Here is a 25,186-nt window from a genome sequence, read left to right as displayed (position 1 = left end):
TCAAAATATTAAGGTTTTTTAATCTGAGTTGCATGACGATCAATGTCCTTTTGGGGGGTTGAATTATCCAGTGATATTTCTTAATCCTCAAAACATCGGAGAAACAAGAAAGCATTGCCACGACAATGTGAAGATGTCCAGCCACAGCGCGCTAATTAACAATTAGACTACGAACCCGAGTTTTCAATAAGTGAAACGAGACGTAGCCGAGTTGACTTTCGCTCATAGAAAACGATGGTGAGTGGTCTAATTGTTTTAGTAGACACTATAAAGGATTAAGGACGTACGTTCGAAAATTTTCCACTTGACAGATTTTTTTAAAAATTTTTATGAGTTACTTGTGTCAGAAATGCAAAACTTGGGCGCCACCGACTTCGTTTCAGAGATAAAGCGTGTGGAAAACTACTCTGATTTTGAAAAATTTGCGCATGTAATTCAACGTGGTCCGCAGGGTTTATAATTAAAAATATCGAAGCTGACCAAAATCGAAACTCAAATGATTTAATAGGGACTTTAAGATACGCTACGGCGAGGTGCTACTACGGCTACTTTGGCCGTGAGGGACTAGGCTGACAAAGGTGTTTTACCCGCCAAACTCAAATGATTTAATAGGGACTTTAAGATACGCTACGGCGAGGTGCTACTACGGCTACTTTGGCCGTGAGGGACTAGGCTGACAACGGTGTTTTACCCGCCAAACTCAAATGATTAAGATTTTGCTGTACGGCAACGGTATGTGCAGTCTCTACGTGTCTTTACAAAAATGACTACTTTCAAGGAAACCAGAGATTATTCTACTTTCATACGAAATAGGCTTGATTAATGACAATGATTTCCTTCTCCTGTATCCGTCTTACATCTCCCAGAACTCAGATTTGCCTTTTCGAACTTGATAGAACCGCCTGTAATTCCAACCACAAAACAAAATATAAACTCTGATATAAAAAAAGTTCGATTTCAAGACGGACAGGTTGTTCGCACGCCGATTACGTGATAAGCCCGAAAATACAAAACTTTCGATTATAATAAGATACATTTTGCTACGTTCACTTGGACGACAGAGGGAACGACTTGCGAACAACTACAGCAGTTCGGTAAGTACTGTCAGACGAATACGCCAACAACTTTGGTTCAACCACCGCTACAAAGACTTAAACTTAAGTCTCCGTTGAACACACAAGAGGCCATCCAGATCGTCAAATCCACCTGCAGACGTCTGGTCAAAGCGCGGATATAACGACTGTCACAGAAGACTCAACTACTGCAACAATAAACTACAACAACAACTTGACAAACTTAAAACAACTGTTACCGACTAACTTACTTGACACTGTTATGACAATCGCCGACAGGCGAGCCGACAAAACCACAGACCGCGTTCGTACTGAACAAGAACGAAAACTGACGACACTTCAACGCAATAAAGACAGAAAACGACCGAAAACTGACGATAACTGGGTAAGGAATATTTCTTCCAGTCCCTTAGACAAAACCGAGACTCACGCACTGTCCTACGGACTAAAACACTCAGTGACGCCTAAACGGATACCGACCGAGTCTATTGTATCTAATGTTGAGGCGGTTCTGTCTCGTCAACGAGACTTATCAGAATCTGCCAAGGATAACATCAGAAGCAGAATTGCTTCCACAGTACAATCAGCCTCTATACCTGACAATAACTTGACAAAAGACGAACAACAAGCACTGAAATGACTGAAAAACGACAACAACATTGTCATACTACCAGCCGACAAAGGAAGTGTCACTGTTGTTATGGACAAGACTGACTACTTTGACAAAATGGACGCACTTGTCAACGACAAACAAACTTACGAAGAACTTAAACGCGACCCAACGCCAGCACTTCAACGTAAACTTAACAGCAAAATACTTACGCTCAAAAAGACTGACGCTATTGACACTCAACGCTACTATCGACTGAGGTGCTCAGTACCTCAACCACCGAAACTTTACGGACTACCGAAACTGCACAAGCCTGGTATACTGATGCGACCTATACTGTCATTCTGTGGGTCCCCTACGTATCAACTGTCTAAGTACTTGACGACCATACTGCAACCCCTTACTGACAAATCAAGACGCAAACTACAATCTACGCAGAACTTTATTGACGCTATTAAGACAGTACAGATACCCGACGACTACAAACTTGTGTCTTTTGATTTGAAATCACTGTTCACCAGCATTCCACTTCAATTGGCATTACAGTGTACCGAGACCCCTATACAACAATCTACTGCTAAACTACCGTACGTTACCAACAGAAGACATCATGGACTTACTGAACCTTTGCCTTACATCGACTTACTTTCAGTACAACGGTAAACACTACAAACAGTTGCATGGAACAGCCATGGGGTCGCCTGTTTCTGTCGTTGTCGCAGAAATTGTGATGTAACACGTGGAGGAACGCGCCCTTGCAACTTGCCGACAAACGATACCGCTTTGGTTACGCTACGTTGACGACACCTTTACCGCCGTTCACAAAGACGAAATTGACGATTTTCACGACCACCTAAACGAACAGAACGCCGACATCCAGTTTACTAAAGAGATCGAAGAAAATGGAAAACTTCCTTTTCTAGACTGTTTGGTAAGCCGCGACAAGAACGAACTACGAACGGCAGTGTACAGAAAACCGACGCATACCGACAGATTACTTGACGAATCATCCTACAACCCGACTTCACACAAAGCCACGACTATACAGACTTTGACGAGACGAGCGCAACTAGTTTTTGACACACCGGACAGCTTACGTGACGAAAACAGATACCTTGAACGTGTTTTTCACAAAAACAACTACAACGCTGACTTTATTAGACGAAACATTTACCGACCTACTGAAGCTGACGCTACGAACAGGAACCCTACACCTGTTACTACAGTGACCATACCTTACATTAAGGACACTTCTGAGACCATCTCACGGATCCTGCAGCCCTACATCATCCGTGTAACCCACAAACCTACAACTACGTTACGACACTTACTGACTAACGTGAAAGACAGAGACAAGCCTAACAACAGACAGGGAGCAGTTTACAAGATCAAATGCTCCGACTGCCAGGCTTCCTACATTGGTGAGACTGGCAGAAACCTTAACACGACACTGACTGAACATAAACGAGCCACGAGAAATGGTGATGCCAACAATCACATTGCTGTACATCATCAAATGACAAACCACAACATTGACTGGGACTCTGCTCAGTGCTTAACCTACAGTACAAACTATTTTCAACGACTGACTCTGGAAAGCTGGTACACTAACCTAGAACAAACGCCTCTTAACAGATGTCAACAACTACCGGCGCCTTACAAACGACTTATCCATGACGGAAACGAAACCGACAAACGGACTTCTAACAGACCGACTTAACAATATACGGACGAAAAGCCGACCTATTTGACTAACAATAGACGGATCGAAACCCACCAATGACTGATGACAAAGTTTACACGAGTCTTTCAGTCAATACCATCATGGCTATACTGACCAATCACGTTCAACGGACCAGACTTATATCACTTGACTCTGAAGATGACTTCCGCTCAGGTTGTCGAAACGTCAGTCACCAACAATAGTTCTTTTCAGAACTACACTCACTCGAACGATCACACTATACGAACGTAGTAATAAAAAATTATAACTCAGATTAGAACATACGAAGCTTTCTTATCTACGGCTGTTCGGCCCGATACTAATATGACTGAATTGATCATCTTGCGGTAGGTGTTGAAATCGTTCAAATTTTCTGTACAAATGACAAAGAAACAATGATCTTAGAACTGATTTTTATGACTGAGAACATTATCTTCAAACTAGGCTGTTCAAACACTGAAAAAAAGCGTTAAAATGAGAAGTAAACAGCAGGCTTATACTCACGTTGTGAAGAGTACGTGAAACCAGGCACTTTCCTGTAGTAGAAAGCAAGGCTACGGCGGGAAAGCCGTACTGGTACGCGCGTCATGACGTCACCGGAAGTGATCGTTACTATCTGCCGCCGTACTACAGGCTAGCCGTACCATATCTTAAAGTCCCTAATGACCCTTTTACCACGGGAAACTGCATTTAGTGAGTATGGCCAATATTTCCGGAGGTAAATTTCCCGTGGTTAATACCCATGGATACATCGAAAAGATCACATGCAGCGCCTTGGACATTTAATGTAGTAAGTTGCATTGGTGTTTTGATGTCCAAGGAATTACGAGCAAATCACGTTTCTCCGTTTGTCATTAACCCATTGACTCCTGGAGCTTTTTGCCAAAAACGCATTTTTTGGACATTTTGGAGATTTTCAGGCTGGATATGGGGCAAATTAGCTCCAATCTACTCAAAAAGGCGTTTGCAACATGACAGCATGTCTTTCTTTCCACGAGCATCGCGTTTTACGACATTTGCGCTCAGGCATGCGCAGAAATCAAGTTCAAAATCGAGTTTTTGGGCGGGAAAGTGACCTACAGCTTTTCGATTTTTTTTATTTTTTTTATTTTTTTTCGCCTTTCCTTTTTCTTCTTTTGTTTTCTTTTTGCTACAGTGATTGACCTTCTACTTAGCTTGCTTCCAGTTTAAAACATTCTGAGAAAGCATCATCGAGACAGGTAATTTTTGCCATGGAGTAGCCACGTGTTGGGGCAGGAAATTTTGCTCTGAGTTTTCCATTCAACTTTTTGAGCATTTTTGTGCATATCTAAGCCTCCATAGGGCCGATCACTCTGATCTGGGTATCATTACAAAGATCTTTTCCTCCTGCAGAAGTTGAGCATAGATGATGCCAATTTTGGTCAAGGGTGATGACGTCAGAGGTGGAAGAAAGGCCAAGACTCGTCACGGCCGGTTATGGCCGGCACAGAAGTCAATCGGTTAATATGTAACCGAGGAAAAATGATTTTCCTCAGTGTGCCATTTTTGTTACCTTGGCAAAATCCCTTGTAACCGTTGTTTCACAACGTATACTAAAACCCAGCGAAAAAAAAAACAAACAAACAAAAACAAAAGTTAGCAGGCATATATATATAGCCACAAGTTGTTAGGAGGGGGGGCAACGAAAGAGTCATTAAAGTAAACACATTTTGCAGGTTGGGCTAGTTTTTGGCAGCAGGGGCGAAAACAAATGACATCATCGAAAAGCAAGTGCACACACATGTATAATGAGGGTTCTGACACAGCACTCACGCAACACAGTGCAAGCGTAACGCTACTCCGAATCTTCAGATGAGGAGTAGCGTTACGCTTGCACTGTGTTGCGTTCGCTTGTGTCCAGAACCCTCATTATACATGTGTGTGTGTGTGTGTGTGTTTCTTTTCCTCCTTGATCAGTGCTGTGCCAGAACCCTGACTTCCGGTCCAGCGAAGCTGCAACGTCTGTAATCAATATGCGCGGATGTGCCACCCTTCACTTGTATAAAAAAAATGTGCCAGAATTTTTTTCCTATTGGAGATTATATGCACAGTGTATACGCCGACATGGCTGCCGCAAGGTATTCGTCCTGCACACAAGAAATCAAACAAATCCAAGAAAAGAAAAAGTTTTGGGCAGAAGTGCATCAAGAAATAGAAGAAAGCCCTTTCTGCGCCAGAGCAGGAAAACTTGTAAAGGTGATGCATTGCAAGAAATGCTACTTGTACGGCAAAGACTACTACGAGCCTTTTTGCTGTACGGGGAGAAAAACGGCCTCTGCTACGATTGCTACGAAAAAAACATTTACCACTATCTGGGATACCCAATTTATGACGTCCATGAGTACGACCGAGCCTTCATTAAATTTCACGAGACATAAGAAAATATCATCGAGATCGCGTGCAGTGCCGCAAAATAGGCGAAAAAGGGGGCGAAAAAACCTTTTTAGCCAGCCAAAAAAGACAACCGTAACAAAACAAAATGGAGGCGGGGCGTCTTAACAAAGTTTGAAATCGTAGAAGACATTCCCTGTTTCCACTGACAACTTAGCGCCAAGATTCAAGACGAAGTTTGTTTTTTCCCTTTTTTCCATTGCATAAAACAACGAAGCAGGCGCCCACACCAAAAAGGTTTAACCGTTCTCTTTTTCGAGTTTTAACACAACCGAAGGCCCGTATTTGTTCCCTCCTTGGTTGTACAATGCAAGGACTCTGTACTTACCCACCTCAATATCACGCCATCTAAGCGTTTCTTCTGGCTCTTGAAAGTCTTCGAGAGATGGCCAGTCACGCTTGTCGGGTGGAGGTGTGTCAACAACATCGAAAGCTTGTCCACGATCCATCATAGAATACAAAACATGCGCATATCTTCAACATGAAATTCACATAGCATTATACGCCTCAACCATCGCAGCGACGACTTCGCGCGAAATATCGCGAGCCTCTTTTTGCCACTCAGGTGTGAAATATTCATTCACAAGAAGCGCGACTAAGTGGAAGCAGACAATCATGTTCTTATTACATGCAAACAAAACCGTTTGTTTCTAAAACTTAGTTCGAAGCGAGGGGGTTCATGATTTTTTTTTTTTCATCTCTTCTTCAACTCTGCCGCGGATGTCATTCTCCATTTTCTTGACATCAACCTCGGTTAGCCCTCTCTTTGATGGTTGACGAAGCATCCTTGCACGGACCTGATCTTTCAGAAAGTTATACTGTTGAAACTCGGAAAGGATGGTGTCGAACTCATGCGAAGACACCTCGTTGTTGTTCAAAGCGTTGGAGAGCAGCCTGTTGACGGTATCCCGCTTGGCAACAGCAAGCGTGGTAATCTCTTGGTGTTTCTTGATCTTCGAATCGAGCTTTTTGCTGGCGACTATCAGCCCCGACGAAACGAGAGCGAAGCATCCACCAGTGCCGCCAAGAGGAACCGCTGCGGGCAGGCCAACCACAGACAGGGCGGAGCCAAAACTCGCGCTGGAAAACGCTGCGGAGAGAACGCTGGAGCCGGCAGCACTCCAATTAACGAATTTTCTCGTGCGTTTGTATTTTTTTGCAACGAGGCGATAGTGGTTGACCTCATGTGCCAAAGCGTTGGAAATCTCGTTTATCTTCTGCAAGCGGAAATTTTGAGAAGGCTTCGCCAGCACCGGATATAGAGGGTCGGCAGAAGGCGCGCTCGGATGTAACAGATTCGCCGAAGACATTGCGTATATATAGAAATTTAATTTAACTCTAATTCAAAAAGAAGAGGGAAGCCTTTGAAATCAAAGAGTTCGCCATTTTCATCTTTGACGCAAATAGTGATGCTATTTATGAACTCGTCTGTAGAGCAGTCTCGCAAAACCTGTTGCGGAGAACCCTGGTAGCTCACCTTTTCGTAAGGCTTCCCTTTCACATCAAACATGGCGAAGACATCTGACCTTTTGCCATTGAACAGATTCTTTTCTTTGTCGATCAAATTCAATGAATAAAATATGACGCTGGAGCTGTAAGCCTTTTTACGAATGTTATAAACTTCAGATTTCGCCCAATACCAAGCAAACCGGCTAAATCGCGATCAAGTTCTATCGGTCTTAACCCAGAATTTCTGATTACAAGCTGGCCAAGAGGTTGGTTTATTTCTGTTTCCAACTTATAGTTATATTTGGCGAACAGATTGTCTATTTCTCTTGCAATTCTTTCTAAACTGTAATGCCCTGGGAGTAATTTTCCAACTGACAAAGCTATATCTTTGTTTTTATCTCCCAAGGTGGCAGAACCTTCTCTTTTCAAAGTGTCCCAGCTGTTGTACAAACTGCAAGAAATGAGTTTCATGAAATCGACTCTCGGTATCGGCTTTTCAAAATAGATAGTCTCTCCGTTCTGTTGCGTGATAATAGTGAGAACAACCATTTTTATATTCAACAAATAAAATTGTGTTCAAATACAATGCCGAATGTGTGGAAAAATCCCGCGCTTGTAATGGAAGCGGAAGTCGCCAAGGAAAATGCCTGAAAAAAGTTTTTAAATCACTTCCCCAAAGCTGACAAAAGCCGGTTCATTTCGCAAGAAAGTATCGACGAGAAAAACCATGCAACCGCCGAGGTGTTTTTCAAAGAAAGCGAAGGCTCGTTTCAAAGCGTCTTCGGCTCACACAGAAAATATTGGAGCGCCTAAATGAAAGAAGCGCTCGGTTTGGGAGACAGCGGGGGTTTTCCGTACCAATTGTCGCCGCTTGGCTCAAAAGTTTCCTTGCCCATCCCTGCGGTACCTTTCGACGGCAAAGCGCCAAGCTTGAAAAAAATATTCAACGCCCCAATCCAAATCTACGTCACGTCTGACCAGTATTTCCCGACAAAATCCCGAGAAATATTCCAAAAAACCGAACTCAAGTACACTTCTGGAACCGAAGCAAAACACTGGCTAGGAGGGCCTGACATGAAATATTGGCCGCAGCAGCTCAACTTCGCGGTTTTCTGCGCGACGCAGGGGTGCGGCGTTTCTCGCGAAATCTTAGACAGCGGGATGAATCTCCCCCCCCGCAGATAAGAGCTTTCTACAAATTCCACGTGTATTTCACGGTCAGACGGATTTTTGTACCAGCTGGGAGGTGTTCAGAGCATAAGCACTTTGCCCGGAGACCCGTCGTTCAGCCAAATGAACAACCATTACGACGCCGCTTCGTACGAAAGGATATGCGCCGAGTTCGGTTTAGACTCCTCGAGCGATTTCCGCTTCACTGACAGGGACAACCACGGTCTCGGGGTATTGTACGTTTTACCTCACAAAAAGCCCCACAAAAACGGATTACAAGTACCCCGGGTGGAACAAGTTTAGCGACGAAGGTGGGAAAGAAATTAAGGATAACCTTATTGATTTCATACGGACGGATGCCTTTGGAGACGCACAGGCCGACTGGTTCGCCCCCAATACCGCAAACGGCTTGACCCAGGCTGGCTTGTCGAGAATCAACCAGTCAATCGAGGCTTTCGTTTACTGCACCCTGGGCGCGCAAGTCAACGTCCGCAGCAGCATTCTCGGCTCTGGCGGCCGGGCGAAAGAAGCCCAGAGCGAGTTCCTAGTGCTGATGGAAGACGCGATCCGACAGCCCGACCTGGCCGCGAGCGTGCAAAGGTACCAGCTCGCGGTGGATCAAGCGAAGGTGAGGCTCAATCTCGCTGTAGCCCCCATGGCCTGGCTCATGCCCGCGCGAATGATGATCAACACCGCAAGCACGGCCGGTTACAACAATAAGCTGAAACAGGCGGTCTCCGGGATGAAACTGGGGGTGAACAACGAGGTAAACCCGGACACAAAAAAAGCTGGGCTCAAACTCATGGCAGGCGGCCCGTCAAAGATTAACCCTCCCAACAGCCACCCGTCCAACCCGATACACAAAGCCGCAACAGCCGAATCAAGGAAACCAGCTTCGTCCGAAACTCAACAAGCACAGGCGCAAAAAATAGAGCCCGAGGCTCCAGATAAAACATCACAACATGAAATAAACAAAACAGCTGTCATTGTCGGTGTAGTTGGATTATCGGCGTTGCTGTTCATGGCTTGGCGGTAAAGTTAACGCCGCTTCTTAAGAAATTGTTCTAACAAAAAGGCCACCACGGCAAGAATAAGCAGCCAGGTGTGCTCGGCTAGAAACCTGACGACTTGGCCGGCGGCTTTGAAAAGAAAGCTTACGATTGCCCCGAGGAGCCCAGGCAGTATGGAAGCGAATTTTTTGCCGAGCTCTTTTAGCCCATTTCCCAAAGCCTTACCGGTGGCTTTCAAACCTCTGGTGAGGACCCCGATGACAGCTCCGATTGTGGTCCCGGCAGCAATAAATATTGCCGTTAGCGTCACCCCATATTTTTTGAAGATGTCTTTAACTCTTTCCCAAAGAGATTTCTCTTCAGTGGCCTCTCTCCCGATTTCTTCAAGCCGGGCATTAACTCGACGGATCTCTTTGTCACGCCAGTCCACTCTTTCTTCTGCCGCGCCGCGTCTTTATCGTTCATAATCTCAAGGTCTTTTCCCTGCGCCTTTTCCAGTTCTTCTTTATCAATTTGTAGAATTTCATTTCTCTTTCCACGTATTCATTTCTCGCACCAAGTATTTTTTGGAACTCTTTTTCTTCCTCGTTCAGTCTTTTTGTTTCTTGATCAATAGCTGAAATCTTTTTTTCGGCTTCTTGTTTCCGTTCGAGGGTAAAATCTGTTTCTTCATTATCCAACAACTTTCCCAATTCAAACTTCCTTCTATGCTAGAGGGCTTCTTTTCGTTTCTTTATCGATTTGAGAGCTTCGCTCGCTTCTTCTTTTTCTTTTTCTGCAACATCTACTGCTTGTGAATCTTCCAGCACCCGAATGTCTTCCTCCAACATTGGTCTGTCTTCTGCCGCTTGAACACTTCCTTCATATGCTCTTCTTGCCTTTTGATGTTGTGTTTCAATACTTCCCAATTCTCTTTGCAGTTTGTCAATTTCATCTTGGGAACCCTCTTCATTTTCAAGAGCTTGAATCTGTTGTTGTTTCTTTCTCATGGCTTCTCTTATTTCATCCCTTTCCTTTTTATTTTTTTCTTTCTGCGAAGCCTCGTATTGCTTCTCTTTGAGCTCTTTCCGCTTTTCGTACGTAATTTCTCAAACCTTCTCGTATTTGGAAGGCCCGAGAGCGTCTTTTATTTCTTTTGAAAGGTTTGGATTGATCTGATCTCTTCCCGTTCTCCTGTTTTTCGTAAACAGGTCATACGTCTTTTTGCCAGCTCCAAACATTTTGACTTGGAACTTCCCCTTCGAGCTGTGTGAACCTCAAGCTCGCTTGAGCTCATGTCCGGGTAAATATCTTTTGTGGCAACCCACGCTTGTTCACTCAGGGTCTGAGCCCCGGTGAAATAGGTTTCAGCATAAGAAGTTGCAGGCAGCCCGCTTTTTTCAGTCTGCATTGTCTTCATTGGAATTTCTTCCTTACCATGTGGCGTGGATGAATTTTTTGGGAAGAAAGGAGTCGTTTCGTTGGCATCTCCGCCTTCATCATCGTCATCGTCACCCAAACCGTATGTGTCATAAGCAGGGTTTTCAAAGCGTGTTCCTGCACCTTCCGCCGACATAGCGATATATTGCAAGCCTATTTTTTTCAAATTAGAAATAATCGCCGGTGTTTTATACACAATGTCAGAGGTGCCAGAGAACCTTCGCCCAAGTTACAGCGAAAAGATCGTACACGCCATGAAGGCCGAGCGCGCGGTCAAACGAATCACCTTTACCCCCTCTGAAGCCAACCCCGGCAATACGCTGTACGTTTACGTGCCCAAGCTGAACGAGAACGAGGTTCTGGTGCCGGGCTCGCTAGCGCTTGTCTTTGACATCGACCTTTCTGGAGGGCACGCCGACAACTTCCTCGTCCAGAACGTCACGCGGGCGCTCGTTGACAGGCTGGTCGTGAAGTTTGCGGCAACAACCTTGCAAGACACGGTTGGGTACGACATCTACAAAACTTTCGAAGACCTTTTCCTTTCGCAGGAAGAGCGTGACAACAGGATTCTCGAAGGGATTCAGAGCGAGGATCTATGCAAGATCCGCTCAGACGCGGGAGACAAGAAAAAATCGGGCGTCGACGCTGAAAACAAGCTGAACGAGGTGTACGGATAAAAGTACCGGATCAGGCTGGACCATCAGATCTTAACCGACCACGGCGTTTTCTACCCCCAGGCCCTTTACAACGACCTCATGTTCGAAGTAAAACTTGCCGAAGAAAAACACGTGGTCAAAGGTTCCGACACAACCCAGCTGAAATACAAGCTGACCAACATCCAGCTCGAGTACAAAATGATCCGCAGCAAGACTCTGGCAGACGAGGCGCGGAGCATTTACTCCAGCGGCAAAGAGTTCCTTTACGACCACGTGATGCATGACAAACAGGGGGCCTTCAAAAAAGAAATTGACCCGAGGATCACCATCAAAGTCAACGCCCAAACAAGGTCGCTAAAAGCCCTCCTCCTCCTGTTTGTTGAGCTGCATACTGCTGGCGCCAGAGATTCAGAAAAATTCATCTTCCCTGATCTGACGAAAGTCAGCGTCACGGTCAACGGCTCGCCCAACATGCTTTACAACAACGGCATCGAAGGCAAGGACATGTGGGAAGAGGCCCGCAACTTGTTTGTGAAAGAAAAAAATAAAACGGAGCACATGGATGTGACAAAGTTTTACACCGGTGATAAGTTCGGGCTTGTGATTGATATGCGCTCCATGGCTGACCAAGGAATGCACGGCAGCGGCACCCGGATTGTGAACAGTACGGACGAGGTCCAGCTGGAAATCGAGAGGAAAACCGAAGGCTCAGGCGACGTGAATTGCCATGTGTTCGTCATCTCCGACTACCAGTTCAACCTTATGGACAGACAGCTGGAATCTGTACAGGATTGAATATGAACATGGACCCGAGAAAGATACCCTTCAACGCTCTCATCGTGGGGCCGACGAATTCAGGAAAATCGAGGTTCGTGGTGGACGAGCTCTACGGCCCTTTTCGCTTCAAGTTCGACTACATCGTGCTCATCTGCCCGACGTTCACGCACAACAAGACCTACCACCGGCTTGGCGAAAACGATCCAAGAATGGATGTGATAGTCTGTGAGCAGCACGACGTGGAAAAGTGGTTGAAGCTCGTGAGATGGCTTTCCGAGGGCACCAACACGCTCATAATCCTCGACGACTGCGCGGCCTCCAAAGATGTTAAATGGCGTACAGGCGAGCTGGTGAATCTCGCCTTTTCCGCTCGACATATGGGCATCAGCGTTTGGGCGCTTACCCAGAAGATGACCGGCATAACAGCTTCCTTCCGGGAGAACGTGGCGGTGATCGTCCTCTTTTACACCCCCTCGGCCAGGACCACGAAAGCCATCTTCGAGGATTACACCGGCGAGCTCTCCCCGGATGAGTACAAAGGTCTGGTTTCAAAGCTGAAAGAGCGAAAGTTCTCTTATCTTGTGTTCTCGCTTCGCCACCCCTACGGGGTAAAGTTATTTGAATAAAAAAATGAAAGTTGTATATAGCCTTGAACAATGGGTGAAGAGGCCGCGTTTGCAGAAGTTATGAACCTTCTTCAAACCGAGCCCGAGCCGAATGGGCCAGCAGGTGGCATTGTTCCAACCTCCTCCGGACCTGACATTCCTGCTCTTCGTGAGCAGCTGGCCGTGCTGGTGTCTACAGGCAAAGCCAAAGAGGCCATCGGAGTGCAGCTAACCCACGAGCAGGTGAAGCGCCTGAGCGACAAAGAGGTCGAGAAATACACCAAACGCTACGAGACGTACGTGGGCTTCAAGACAACAGAAAGCCTGATCGACAGCTTCATTTTTCTTGCAACCAAAGTGGTCGGAATGTCCGTCAAAATCAAAGACATCGACGCTTACCAGAAAGAGCTCAGAAACGACTACATCTTGAACAAAGAGCTCTCCAATCTGGCCGGCAACCTTGCTTTGAACTGCAGCCGGTTTCTTGCTGCGGCCAACGCGGTGTTCATCACTACTAAACATGTTGATTTCAGTCCACAGTTGCCGGAGCAGATCCACCCTTCTCGTGATGAACACGGCTATCCGCTTGAGGGCGTTGATGAAGTACCCGGCTCAGCAACTGCAAAATAACTGGTCAGCATTCATTAACAACTGCTGAGGGCTTGCCGACAAATTGTTAACAATTAAACTTTTTTCATTTGCTTAGAATACGGTTCGCTTCAGAATGTCAACCGAACAATCCGAGAGCGCGCCTCAGGTCGAGACCCAGGCAGCGCCTGCCGCCGATATCACACAGCAAGCGACAACTCCAACTCCAACCACGCAGCGCGTAAAAATTCCGAAGCGTGTGGCTGCTGGCAAAGCGACATCTGAAAGAACGTGGCAGGCGCGGGAACAACAGAAGAAAGATGCCGAGGCTTATAGGGCTCTCGGGGAAAATAAGGCGAAAGCCGCCACAGAGCTCCCTGAACTCTCCCCGACTACAGAAGGCGAAAGCCCAAAGAGCAGCGGTCTCAGCACCAACCAATGGATTGCTATTGGCGGCATAGGCGTTTCACTGCTCGGGATTTATTACAAACGGGAAGAGCTCAAGGCTATGGCCAATGCCGCATTCGACAAAATTAAAACGCCGGAGCCCGCGCCTGAGCCCGCGCGTGTTGAGCCAGAAACTGCTCGCGCGACACAGCCAAGAGAATTAAAAAAATGATTTGAACTTTTGCGTGTTATGCATATCCACGATGCCAGGGCTTAACTTTGAACAGAAAATCCTCACTTTCGCCACCACTTTTGGTGTCACGTATGCGTTGTTGGGCTTAAGCAAAAATGTTCTTCGTGCAACATTCAAATTTTTGGATGCAGCTTTTGACAATAAGGACGGAGAAGAAATAAGACGAAGAAAAACGGAAGAAGTAAAAAGAAGAATAAGAGAAATAATAAGAAGAATAGTAGAAGCAGAAGAGGAAGAAGCCGCCGAAAAGAAAGATTAATTTTGTTTTAAACTTTTGTTCTTCACTTATATCAAACGCTATCATGTCAGACAACAAGCTTGTCAAGACCGTCATCGAGGCCGCAACTCTCACGGGATTAGCCGCGGGCATCGGCTGGGCAGCAAAAAAGGTTGTGAAAGAGAATTTCACTTCCGATCCCAGCAGTAGTTTTATGAATTACGTGAAGTTCACCGGCGTCATGGCGGTCAGCATTGCGCTCAAAAAGTACCTCGAGGACCAAAAAATCCTCCCCGACAGCGTCTGAAATTAATGATTTGAAAAAAAGACGCTGCTATATAACACCATGGCGAGCATCGCGATCATGGTCGGTGGGGCTGTGTTGAACGCCACGGCTTTTATCGGTGGCAATTATCTGGCGAGGGCGCTTGGCGGGGGCGACAAAGCTGCACTTGAAGAAAAAAAGCGCCACGACAAAGCTCTCGAAGATTATCAAGCGGCTTACGCCAAATACACGCGCGACCGCACCCATCTTCTCGACTGGATTGCGACCAACGCGCAAGTAAAGGAGCAGGCCAAGCAGAACTTCACCAACACCGACTATGCCTTCAAACTCTACAACCAGGCGCATCCTGACGAACAGATGACACCCCCCCAAGAGCCCAAGTTCTCAGATTTCTATCAGCCAAGCGAGCAGCAGAAAAAGGGTGAACTCATGTTCGTGGGCGCCGGCGCTCTCGCTCTGGGCTACGCAGCCTTCCGGTTCCTTTAAACTTTTTTACGCCTTACTTATATGGACGCCAAACTCGCGAAGATATACTACGGCCCCGGGGGCTATTGGAAAGGAATAGCCGCGATCAAAAAATTAGCCGAAGCCGCCAAGGTACCTGAAGAAACCGCAAAAAAGTGGCTGATCAGGCAAGCGCTCTGGCAGATATATCTCCCCGCGCCGAAGCGAATTCCTCGACGGAAATTCAACGTTCCCACACCCAACAAGGTCCACCAGGCGGACCTTCTTTTTCTTCCGCACGACAAGCTCCCTCGTGGCCGCAAAGTTTTCAAATATGTGCTGACCGTTGTCGACGTGGCCAGCCGCTACAAAGAGGCCGAGCCACTGACTTCGAAAAATTCTGATGAGGTCGCCCAGGCTTTTCAAAAGATTTACAAGCGCGGGCCTCTCGAATGGCCTGAAATGCTGCAGATTGACCCCGGGCGCGAATTCATGGGCGCTGTCACAAAAGAGATGGACAAGCACAAAACATATATCCGGCGCGGGCGCGTTGACATTCACCGCGACCAGGCAATCGTTGAACGTTTCAACCGCACCCTGGCTGAGCGATTGTTCGGGCACCAGTACGCCGTGGAAATGCTACTCCCTGAGGGCAAGCGGTCCACGGCCTGGGTGAAAAGACTTCCAGAAGTTGTTTCGGCTCTGAACAACGAGGTCACAAGCCTTATCGGCAAGAAACCCGCCGTCGCCATCAAAGAAAAATCTGTTTATGCAAGGCCGTCGACACCTTACTCGAGGCCTGTTGGAAAAAACGAAAAAATACTCCCCTCTCTACTCCCGGCGAGCTTGAAGGGGGCGTGAAAAGAGCCACGGATCCAATCTGGTCTTTGAAAGTTTTCGGCATTGAAAGATCTTTCGCCAAAACGGATCAGCCCGTTCTCTACTATCTGCACGACGGTCCCAAGCGCGGCTTCGTGCGTGAAGAGCTGCTCGTTGTCCCTCCAAACACACAGTTACCCCCAAAGCAACTTTGAAACTTCGGCTTCCAAATCTCTAAGTTCATTATCCGTTAATGTAGGTAATATATCGAAGCTGTTGTAGCCGTAAGCTTTTGTGTGGATACCATCGTCACCTATCCATCGCTTTGAATCGAACGGTGAAAGCGAAATTTTGTTTAGATGCATGCCGTAGATCTCATGTCCCTCGCTTCGAAGAACGTTCATTCCATGCCATTGCTGCTTCGCACAAAAAAGCGTTTCCTTGTACTGTTCATGCGTTATTTGTTTCTTGACAACGCTCTTTTTCACGCCCTTCGCTTTTTTGATATTTTTTTCGTCCGCCTTCAAGATGGAGTACATTTTCGGTCTCAGACCAACATACTCTGCGATGGGGGTTCCTGCACATTCGTCTTTCATCTTGCCCAAGACCTTTTTGTTGGTGTTTGAGTGGAGTGGATGCTCCTTCGGGTAGTCACTCGTGTCGTAAAGGTCCATGTTATTTTTCATGTCTTCGTAGACGTCATCCGTTTCAATCAGAATCAGAAGGCTGTCGGTGTCTGTGTACAAGAGCTCGCACTTCGAGCCGTACTGCTTTTTAAGCTCGTTGTAAAAGAAGTCGTACATCAGGATCTTGCTGTTGTCGAGGACCGTCATCTCCGTGTAGACCGGTTTGTTGAGAAGCAGCTTGCTTTTTCGCATGTCGATCCCTACCATGTCGTTTGAAAATAAAACATGCCTTGTGTACAAAGGGCTGGCGATCAATTTCCTTATTTTGTCCGTCTCATTGCTGCGCACTATTTTTATGTCAACGCGGTTACGCAGGTTTTCCATGGCTTTGCCGAAAACAGAGTTGTTCATGAGCTTGTAAAAGTTCTTTTCAAAGTCGCTCTTTGCCTTTTTCCTGAATTCTGTGTTCATCCGGATGTACGGCTCCTTCCAGCATTTTTGTTCGAACTCCAGCACCCTGTGCACACGCTTCAGTTTCATGCCCTGCTTCAGATAAAACTGCAAGTTTCTGTAATGCACAACGTAGTTCTTCTTGTCATGAAGCGTTAGCAGCAGCTTCGTGCTGTCCGGGGGTTTCAGATCTAGGTCTTTCATCAACCCCTTTTGGTAGTCCGACATCCACTCCTTTTTTACGGCCTTTTTCTCCGGCGCCAGGGGATAGCTGTTGTGTTCCTCGTGAAGTTCTGGCGGGTATTCGAGATCGACCTCGAGAATGCACCCCATCTTTGCGTTTTCTTTCATACTGAGAATCTCCTCCTCTGTGGGCATGACTCTTTTCCACTCAAAACCTCTTATCGGAAAGGCGTTGCACATTGCCCATCCGTAAAGGTTGTTTTCGTCGAGATACATGATGTATTTTTTTGGCTTGCTGGGGTCGTATCCCGGTATTAGCGGGTCATTTGCCTTGGCGTATCTCTTGCTCACCATGGAGATTCCGTCCCGCATCCTCCTTTCCACGAAGAGATGCATTTCGTAGTCCGTGAAGAGCTCAAGCTCGACCCCCGTCTTTTTCAGGAGAGCGTCCCAGGAGAGGCCTGGCGACGTGTAATAATGCGCCGGATCCAACCCGTACTGCTCTTGGCATAGGTTTCGGAAGTTCTCAAAAACATCCGCCAGCAGCGCGACGTCCGTTTTCACGTAAAGATTGTGATAATCGCCCTGCGTTTTGCATCCAAAAGCCTCCCAGACGGCCTGCGCGTGCGCGTAATCTTCGTCTGTTATGTGCTCGCCGGTCAGTTTGCTATAAAACTTCTCTTTGTCCGGAAGCCTTGTCTCTGCGAATCTCTCCCATGAGTCCATGTACTCGTAAGGGTAGATCCCTCTTTTGTAAAGCAGGTCGCTGCCTTTCGAAATCGTTGATGTTATTTTCAATGACTCCTTCGGTGTCGCGCTTACAAGTGAATCAAGGCTTCCTTGCAAAAAGTTCAAGCTCTCGATGAAACGCAGGCCTCCGACCGAAAATGTGATGTATTTCTCCATGTTGTTGGCGACGCATTTTACCTCTTTCTGCAGCTGCGACATCGCTTGCATCAAGTGGTGCGCGTCGTAGCCCCTCAGGTTGTGAAATACAACTGGTATTTGGTCTGTCTTGGGATTTATTCGCAACTTCTTATTGCATTCGCTGTGCGCGGCTCCGCGGTACCTGCCCGTTATGTGGCAATGGTCCTTTACTGCGTCTCTGAAGTTTTTCTGAAGTAAAGGTTTTTCACAGTAGTTACAGTTTTCTTGTGATTTTGCTTCCAACTGGTCTTTTTCGTCTTCCAGTCTTTTTAACCTTTGAACGCCCCATTTCTCCTTCTTTTTCTGTGCTTCGTAAAAACATTTTTTGTGGCCTTGCCCCCAATAACTCCATTTTTCACCTTCACCTTCTTCACCCGCTTCTTCAACGTTCCAGACAGGCAAAGAATCCATAAATTCGTCTTTTATCAGAGTTTTGTTGCAAATGTGGCAATCAGTTGCTTTTTTGAAATTTTCCCAGTCCTTCCACGTCATAACAATCGGTCCCGGGGTGGCCAAACTCTCTCTTATTTTCTCCTCTTCCCGCAGAACGTCACTTAAAAACTTCCCCACCGCGTTTTCGCCCCTGTAAGTGTTCGAACCTACCACTTTACCATCGCTTCTCACAACAAGGTAAGAGTAATCGCATGCCTCGTGCCTTTCGGTCTTCTCTGTGTAGCTTGTTTGCATTCCCTCACGCTCGCAGCCCTGAATTTTTCTGACAATTGCCTCAAAGTCCGAGTAAATAGCGTGGTACATCTTCATCTGGTTTTTGTAGTTTTGGAAGGAAAGGATGTTTCCCCCCTCTTCCGGCATCTCATATTCTTGTCGGCCTGCCGTTCACACCGTTGCAATATTTTTTGTGTTTCACGAGCAAGTCTGCTTCTGAGAAACCGGTTAAGCACAGCATGCAATAGTGCTTTGCGTTTCTGTTCTTGCTCTGATCGAAAAGCAAAGCGCTTTCTCTTTTTACGTAACAATAGTACTGAATTTCCCCTGACTCGATTAACATCAGGTTTATCCGCGGCACATTCGCTTCTTTTTTGCTTATCTGGTGGACAATAATACAATTGTTTTCCCAGCCAAATACGTTTATTGCGAGTTTTGGGTTTTGTGCCTCGAGCTTTTCTATCTGTTTTACCGGTGTTGGGAAATCTATGCCTACGTAGTTGATACCGTCGTTAACCGGATATTTGCTTGGTCTTTGCGGGTTCTTTCCATCTTTGGGAGGGAATAAAGTAGCTCTGATTGCCCACTTCAGGCATTCGTTGTCCTTGTTTTTCACGTTGATTATTGCCTTCTTTTTTGCCAGTTTGGCTGGAAGAGGCAAATAGGTCCCTCCGCGAAGTGGCTGATAGCGTGCAACATTCACGTACGCGATCTGTATCTTTTCAACTACCCATCCTGATCCTTTCTCAGACCAGTGCTCTATTTCTCCTTTTGCGATTTCAATGAATTCATCGAATTTTTGTTTTATCTGTTCCTCATCGTTCCTTTCAAAAACGTCCGGTTTGTCTTCTTTAAAGTAGTGCTCCATGTATTGCGTTTCTTCATTTCTTTCTATTGAAAACTTTACTTGTAACCCGAAACTAACTTTAACGCTGTTTAACCTTTGGGCTTCTTGTTCAACCAAATCGGTGATCTTTTCTTTGTTTTCTCTTGCGAACGCTAAAAGATCTTTCTTGTTTGGGTTACTTTCGGGTATATCCATTCTCCACACACGGAGCCATTTTTTGGAAATTGTTTTGGGATATTTGGAACCCGTCATATAAAGCGGTAAAATCTGGTTCTAACGGTTCGGGAAGGTTTGTTCTTTCTTCCCTCGGTATTGGACCGTAGAACATTCGCAGAACATCGGACGAATACCTTGCGGCAGCCATGTCGGCGTATACACTGTGCATATAAATCTCCAATAGGAAAAAAATTCTGGCACATTTTTTTAATACAAGTGAAGGGTGGCACATCCGCGCATATTGATTACAGACGTTGCAGCTTCGCTGGACCCGAAGTCAGGGTTCTGGCCCAGCACTGATCAAGGAGGAAAAGAAACACACACGCACACACATGTATAATGAGGGTTCTGGACACAAGCGAACGCAACACAGTGCAAGCGTAACGCTACTCCTCATCTGAAGATTTGGAGTAGCGTTACGCTTGCACTGTGTTGCGTGAGTGCTGTGCCAGAACCCTCATTATACATGTGTGTAGTGCACACGAGAAGGTTATGTTTTTGGTTGTGATTCTGGACCGTGCAATCAACAATAACGTGGCTGTTTCGTCGGGATGCCAGATGACCTGTTACATAACTGGGACAATTAATGTTCACGAACAGAACTTTTGAATCGCGTTGGCTTAGGGTTGTTTACTGTGGGAACAGCTTTATTTCATGTGCTACATTTGTCCTGGGATGTTTGATTAGTTCCAGTGGAGACAAATAATTCCGTTAGCCTCAGCTCTTACGTAGACGCAACATCAACACCACAATTTTTGTTTACGTTCCAGTTCAGCGGTTTAAACGGATCACGGAAGTGATGTTTTGCTTTGAAATTGCCTGAACGATGGATGTTTTCGAAATTAAAAATAACTGATAACGCAAACAGGTTAATTAAGCTTGGCGAACCCTCGAGTGATCGCATGATGCCTCGCGCTGAAGTGCGCGCTAGAGCCCTGGCGACTCATGGAAATATCACTGTTTTGAGGCACCTTAAGGTGCCTAATATATCACAGAAGACGTCAAAATGTGGTAAGAACGTCCGTGACACACTCGGCTATCGCCTCGTGTGCCACTTTCTGGTTTTTTCCATATTTTGTGATCCATTATTCAACAGACACAGGGCAACATGGAATCTATTCTTTAGATAGAGAACGATGAGAGAACCAGATTCACGGATTTCCAATAGAACACACTTGACTGGCTACTAAATATGGGTTATTGACCAGGTGTAAATATTCAGCCATTCTGACCGAACAAGCATGGTTAATAAAGGATTTATTATATGGCTTTCGGGGAATTTATTCTGTGGGATACAGCATGTAGTCTCGAGAGGGCGGGATAGCGCCATCTTGCCTGTTCGGGTAGCCAATCACAGCGAAGGATTTAGTTCATCTTACCCGCTCACGGAGTTAGCCATGTAAAAATGGCTGGTATTGCGCGAGAAGCTGGACCAATCAGATTGCCACATTTGCGTCTGTATACTAGTAGAATTCTACAACACAACTAACAACAGCACTTTGACCACGTCCAGCTCGTGACCTGAACATCACGATGGGGATTGCTTACTACTAAACTTTGATAGCGAGTACTTTACATCTCTTTCTTCCGCCCCCCCCCCCCCCCCCCCTCAAACCATCCCTTTTAATTTTAGGGACCAGTACAAAAATATATGAGTAAAAACTAGATATTGACTAAAAATTGCTCTCTCTTTGATACCCTGTAATACTGGTTCCTTTCAGTCAACCTGAGCCCACGCATCTTTTTCTCCTTCTCATTACGCTGCAGTTTCCCTAACATGTGGCATTTTTCAGGAGTTCCTTCCTGGCTGTCTACAACTTAACTGTTGCCATACTTGCTTGTGATGACCACGAAGGTGCTTGGGTCGGAATAGAATTTGTTTTTCTTTCTCACTGAACAAGCACTTTTTTCCATGGGAGTTCCTCGCACTGAGTAGGGAGCGCTCTTCTCATAAATCTAGCATCTGCAAATATTTTTCTGTGGCTTCACTGCTTACTCTTTTCGCCATACACCTCAAGACAAAGGCCCCCGGGAGAGAGGTTATCATTGTATCCGGGTAAATGAACAAAAACCTCAGATGCTGTAAGCCATACAAAAAGCAAGTGGACTGGAAAAACTTCTCCAACAAACTTGAAAATAGGGAGGGTCTATTATAATCTGGCGGGTACATTCACATTTATCTAGCGGTTAGCGATTAAGAAATTATCAAGTGTATTATCGTTTGTCTCACGATGTAGTCACTTGAGATGTAGATCGCGACGTTTCGACTGCTTACTGCTAGTCTTCTTCAGGCAATAAGGTCGACTGATTGCACGGTATCATTTATATCACAAAGGTCGGCTGTGATTGGTGCATTTCGATCCTCCTATTGTTCCATTATTCCGGCGAGTAGCTGTTCCCTCAGTGGTCTGCTGTTGTACCGTTCTCCTGTTGTTGTGTTTCTTGATCGTGGATATCCATGCTTCAGGAATTTCAATTCCACTATCCCTGTTGATGTTGTTAGGGTGAAGTCTTATGTGAATAGCTTCCTTGACCCTACGTGTGTACCAGTGAGGATTTCGATCAATAAACTTGACCTCATTCCAGATAGGATAGTGGCCGGTCTCGTGGGCGTGTGCAGAAACGGCGGAGGTCTGGGTTCGGGCGAGTCGTATATCCCTGTCGTGTTCTTTGATCCTCTCCTGAATAGATCTCCCTGTTTCCCCGATGTAGACTTTGCCGCACTCACAGGGAATCCTGTAGACAACACCATCTTGTTTAGCCGGGTTGACGGTGTCCTTTGGTCGCACTAAGTGTGACCGAAGTGTCGTGTCGGACTTAAAGACGGTGCGAATGCCTTGTTGTTCTAGGCAGCGGCGGGGAGACTCCGAAACTCCTTGGACATAAGGTAAAACGGCGGTGGATTTAAATTCCGCGACAGGCTCTCTTCTTGGGGTTGCAAAGGCACGAACAACCCCAAGAAGATACCGTGCAATCAGTCGACCTTATCGCCTGAAGAAGACTAGCAGTAAGCAGTCGAAACGTCGCGATCTACATCTCAAGTGACTACATCGCGAGACAAACGATAATACACTTTATTATTGCATCTACCACGATGAATAACAACAACCTTTTCCTCGACATAAGAAATTATCGTGCGGTTGCGGGAAATCATAAATTTAGTTTGCGGTTTTCGTTATTTATTGCGTTTTTTTGAGGGGGTCATTCAAACAACCGGAGCTCTCTGTGTTTGTGAGCAGCCCAGTAGACGTCAAACTTTTTGTTCGCTAATTTTCTTTCTTTAGAGGCAATTTGTGATCTTCTTGTCTGTGAGGAGAATTACGATTATATTGAGCGAACATGTCGTAAAGAAGTTATTCCGTGCTGTTAACAGATCGGTTATGATAATAATCGTCCTACCAGTGGGGTGGTTTCGGTTTTTAGGAGAAAAAGAAAGCGGTCCGTGGTTTCGAATGAACAAAATATGGCGGTTTCTGTAAGACCCTCAATAGTCCCCTCAGTAACACAGCAGTCAAACGTCGGGCATGCGCAGATGGGTACATTTTTTGGTAGCCGCGGGCAGATTTCCCGCGCAAAACATGGGAAACAACCGGTGTCACGCAAAATGTGCGAAAAAAAATTGAAAGTTCATAGAAATCTGTAAAAGGAAAAGAAAGTAGGTAAAAGGAAAACTTAAGACTTTTCAGACACAAAGTTTATTAAGTTACCGGTGTTCTGTTGATTTACCATTTTGTTTTTAGCTTTACCAAAAAAGGTTTATAAGTCTTGAAAACCCGTGTCATGCTGCGAGCCGACAGCGTAGTATATTTTTATTTGTTTTTATTTATCCGTACGGTACGTGACGCCGGAAACGGACGAAAAACGGTGTGTAAAAGAAGGAAAAATGGGAGACGAAAAACACAATTGCAATGATTCGGCTTCGCTCAGACGAGCTGGAAAAATTTTGGCAAGGACTGTGGGGATTCCATCCGGATCCTGGATTTGTCTCAAGCACAGCAACGAGATGAATCGAAACGACAAACTATGTTCATGTCCATCGTCATGGGGGCATAGCTGGCTAAAATACCGATCCCAAACCGCCTGTACCTCTTCTTTGACCAGGTGGGAAAATCTTTTCTGCACTACAAACCTGGGAAAAACTGGTGCACTGAATGCAAAGTCGAGGCGGACAAAAAAATTCAAGGAGCGCGGAAAATACACACCGCGGAAAAGAAAGACCTGCAACAAGCAGAAGTTACAACAATTTTTAAATCTTATTTCTGTAAGCTCTCGTTGTACAGACTAAAACATAAACAAATATATCAATAACGAGGAAAATGTCATTTATAAGATGCCGATGACCCACGAAAAGAACAATGTCATGAAAATATTTTGGCCGCCTTTTAGTTGCTCCATTGCTCGCACATGCGCAGATGTATGACCGCTGTGTTCCCCTCAGTAGGGTCCGCCGAAAAAAACCTCATTCTTATCGCGGACCAAAAGGATCACGGCGTCTGGGAACAAAAAAAGTCCCTTCCTAAAATCAACGTAAACATAATTTTGAAGATCAGAATGTGCTTGGCAAAATCAGACACTCGCCACTGTCACTACAATAAATGTATATGAGACAACGTATTTTTGCGATCGCCGAAAGAAGAAAATTCTAATCTTAGTCTATCTGGCTTATTTTCTCAGTTACAAAAATTCAACAGCTTTCCTTTTTATTTCTTTTTTATTGTAGTTCCACATCAGTTTTTGACCTGGAAGTCGCTTCACTAACTCTTCCGTAGGTGCGATGAATAGTACAGCGGTTATTTCCGCTCTTGTCATCGTCGTGGTGATTGGATTATTAAAGTGTAACGCCAACAAGACGAAGCTCATTGTTGCCGTGCTGGAGAGAAGGCTCACGAACAAAGCGACATCTGTCGGGATAAACCTCGCAATAGAAGCCGCCAAAAACTCTTCGGATTTGAAAGCTTTCTTCGACAAATATGAGATAGTCATAGATGGCCCTTATCTTACAAAGGTACGTTTTGTAGAAGAAAACGTTTAATATCTAAAAGCTGTTGACCACCCCTAAGGTCAATATGGCTCAGTTGGATATTTGCCAAGTTCTTTTATTGCGTGTTTATATGGAACAAGACGTAGGCTTTGAAGCGAGAAAGTTATGCCCTCCAGAAACCTTCGCTATTAATCACTACAAAAGGAAGCTGCCGACATGCAACTATGAGAGATAGAAAGAAAGGTAAAATATTAGGAAGAATGGAAAATTCCAAAGATTTTATGGCAGCTTGAAAACTTGCAAAATTACAAGGATTTGTATGGAAAACCACTGCAGCCTCCTTCTAAGCTTTAACGTCCGTAAAAAGTTCCTCTTAAAGGATATAAACCTGA

The 25,186-nt window shown here is 45.6% G+C and overlaps 5 protein-coding genes and 2 pseudogenes across 5 annotated transcripts in view; 5 read left to right on the top strand and 2 right to left on the bottom strand.

Moving 5' to 3' along the window:
• The window catches only part of LOC149098416 (gamma-aminobutyric acid type B receptor subunit 2-like), a 202,585-nt gene that overhangs the window by 160,899 nt on the left and 16,500 nt on the right, over positions 1 to 25,186 (top strand). The window lies entirely within an intron of this gene.
• On the top strand, positions 7,853 to 9,540 carry LOC149098422 (uncharacterized; annotated as a pseudogene).
• Positions 11,064 to 12,072, top strand: LOC149098421 (uncharacterized). Its single transcript, XM_089278593.1, has one exon. It carries the CDS (start codon positions 11,064 to 11,066, stop codon positions 11,541 to 11,543), a length of 480 nt encoding a protein of 159 aa, XP_089134719.1. The 3' UTR covers positions 11,544 to 12,072.
• Positions 11,073 to 12,368, top strand: LOC149098420 (uncharacterized). Its single transcript, XM_089278578.1, has one exon. The coding sequence runs from the start codon at positions 11,622 to 11,624 to the stop codon at positions 12,315 to 12,317; it is 696 nt and encodes a 231-aa protein (XP_089134704.1). The 5' UTR covers positions 11,073 to 11,621; the 3' UTR covers positions 12,318 to 12,368.
• LOC149098419 (uncharacterized) lies at positions 13,409 to 14,387 on the top strand. Its single transcript, XM_089278592.1, has one exon. The coding sequence runs from the start codon at positions 13,629 to 13,631 to the stop codon at positions 14,109 to 14,111; it is 483 nt and encodes a 160-aa protein (XP_089134718.1). The 5' UTR covers positions 13,409 to 13,628; the 3' UTR covers positions 14,112 to 14,387.
• On the bottom strand, positions 16,093 to 18,244 carry LOC149098418 (uncharacterized). Its single transcript, XM_089277892.1, has 2 exons — positions 16,896 to 18,244; positions 16,093 to 16,784 (listed from the first exon to the last, which is right to left on the bottom strand). The coding sequence occupies exons 1-2, from the start codon at positions 18,112 to 18,114 to the stop codon at positions 16,093 to 16,095; spliced, it is 1,911 nt and encodes a 636-aa protein (XP_089134018.1). The 5' UTR covers positions 18,115 to 18,244.
• Positions 18,252 to 19,961, bottom strand: LOC149098417 (uncharacterized; annotated as a pseudogene).

Source organism: Orbicella faveolata, unplaced genomic scaffold (assembly GCF_042242905.1).
Source record: "Orbicella faveolata isolate gen_17 unplaced genomic scaffold, um_ofav_v1 contig_46, whole genome shotgun sequence".
Taxonomy (NCBI): domain Eukaryota; kingdom Metazoa; phylum Cnidaria; class Anthozoa; order Scleractinia; family Merulinidae; genus Orbicella; species Orbicella faveolata.
This window is presented reverse-complemented; position numbering and strand designations above follow the sequence as displayed.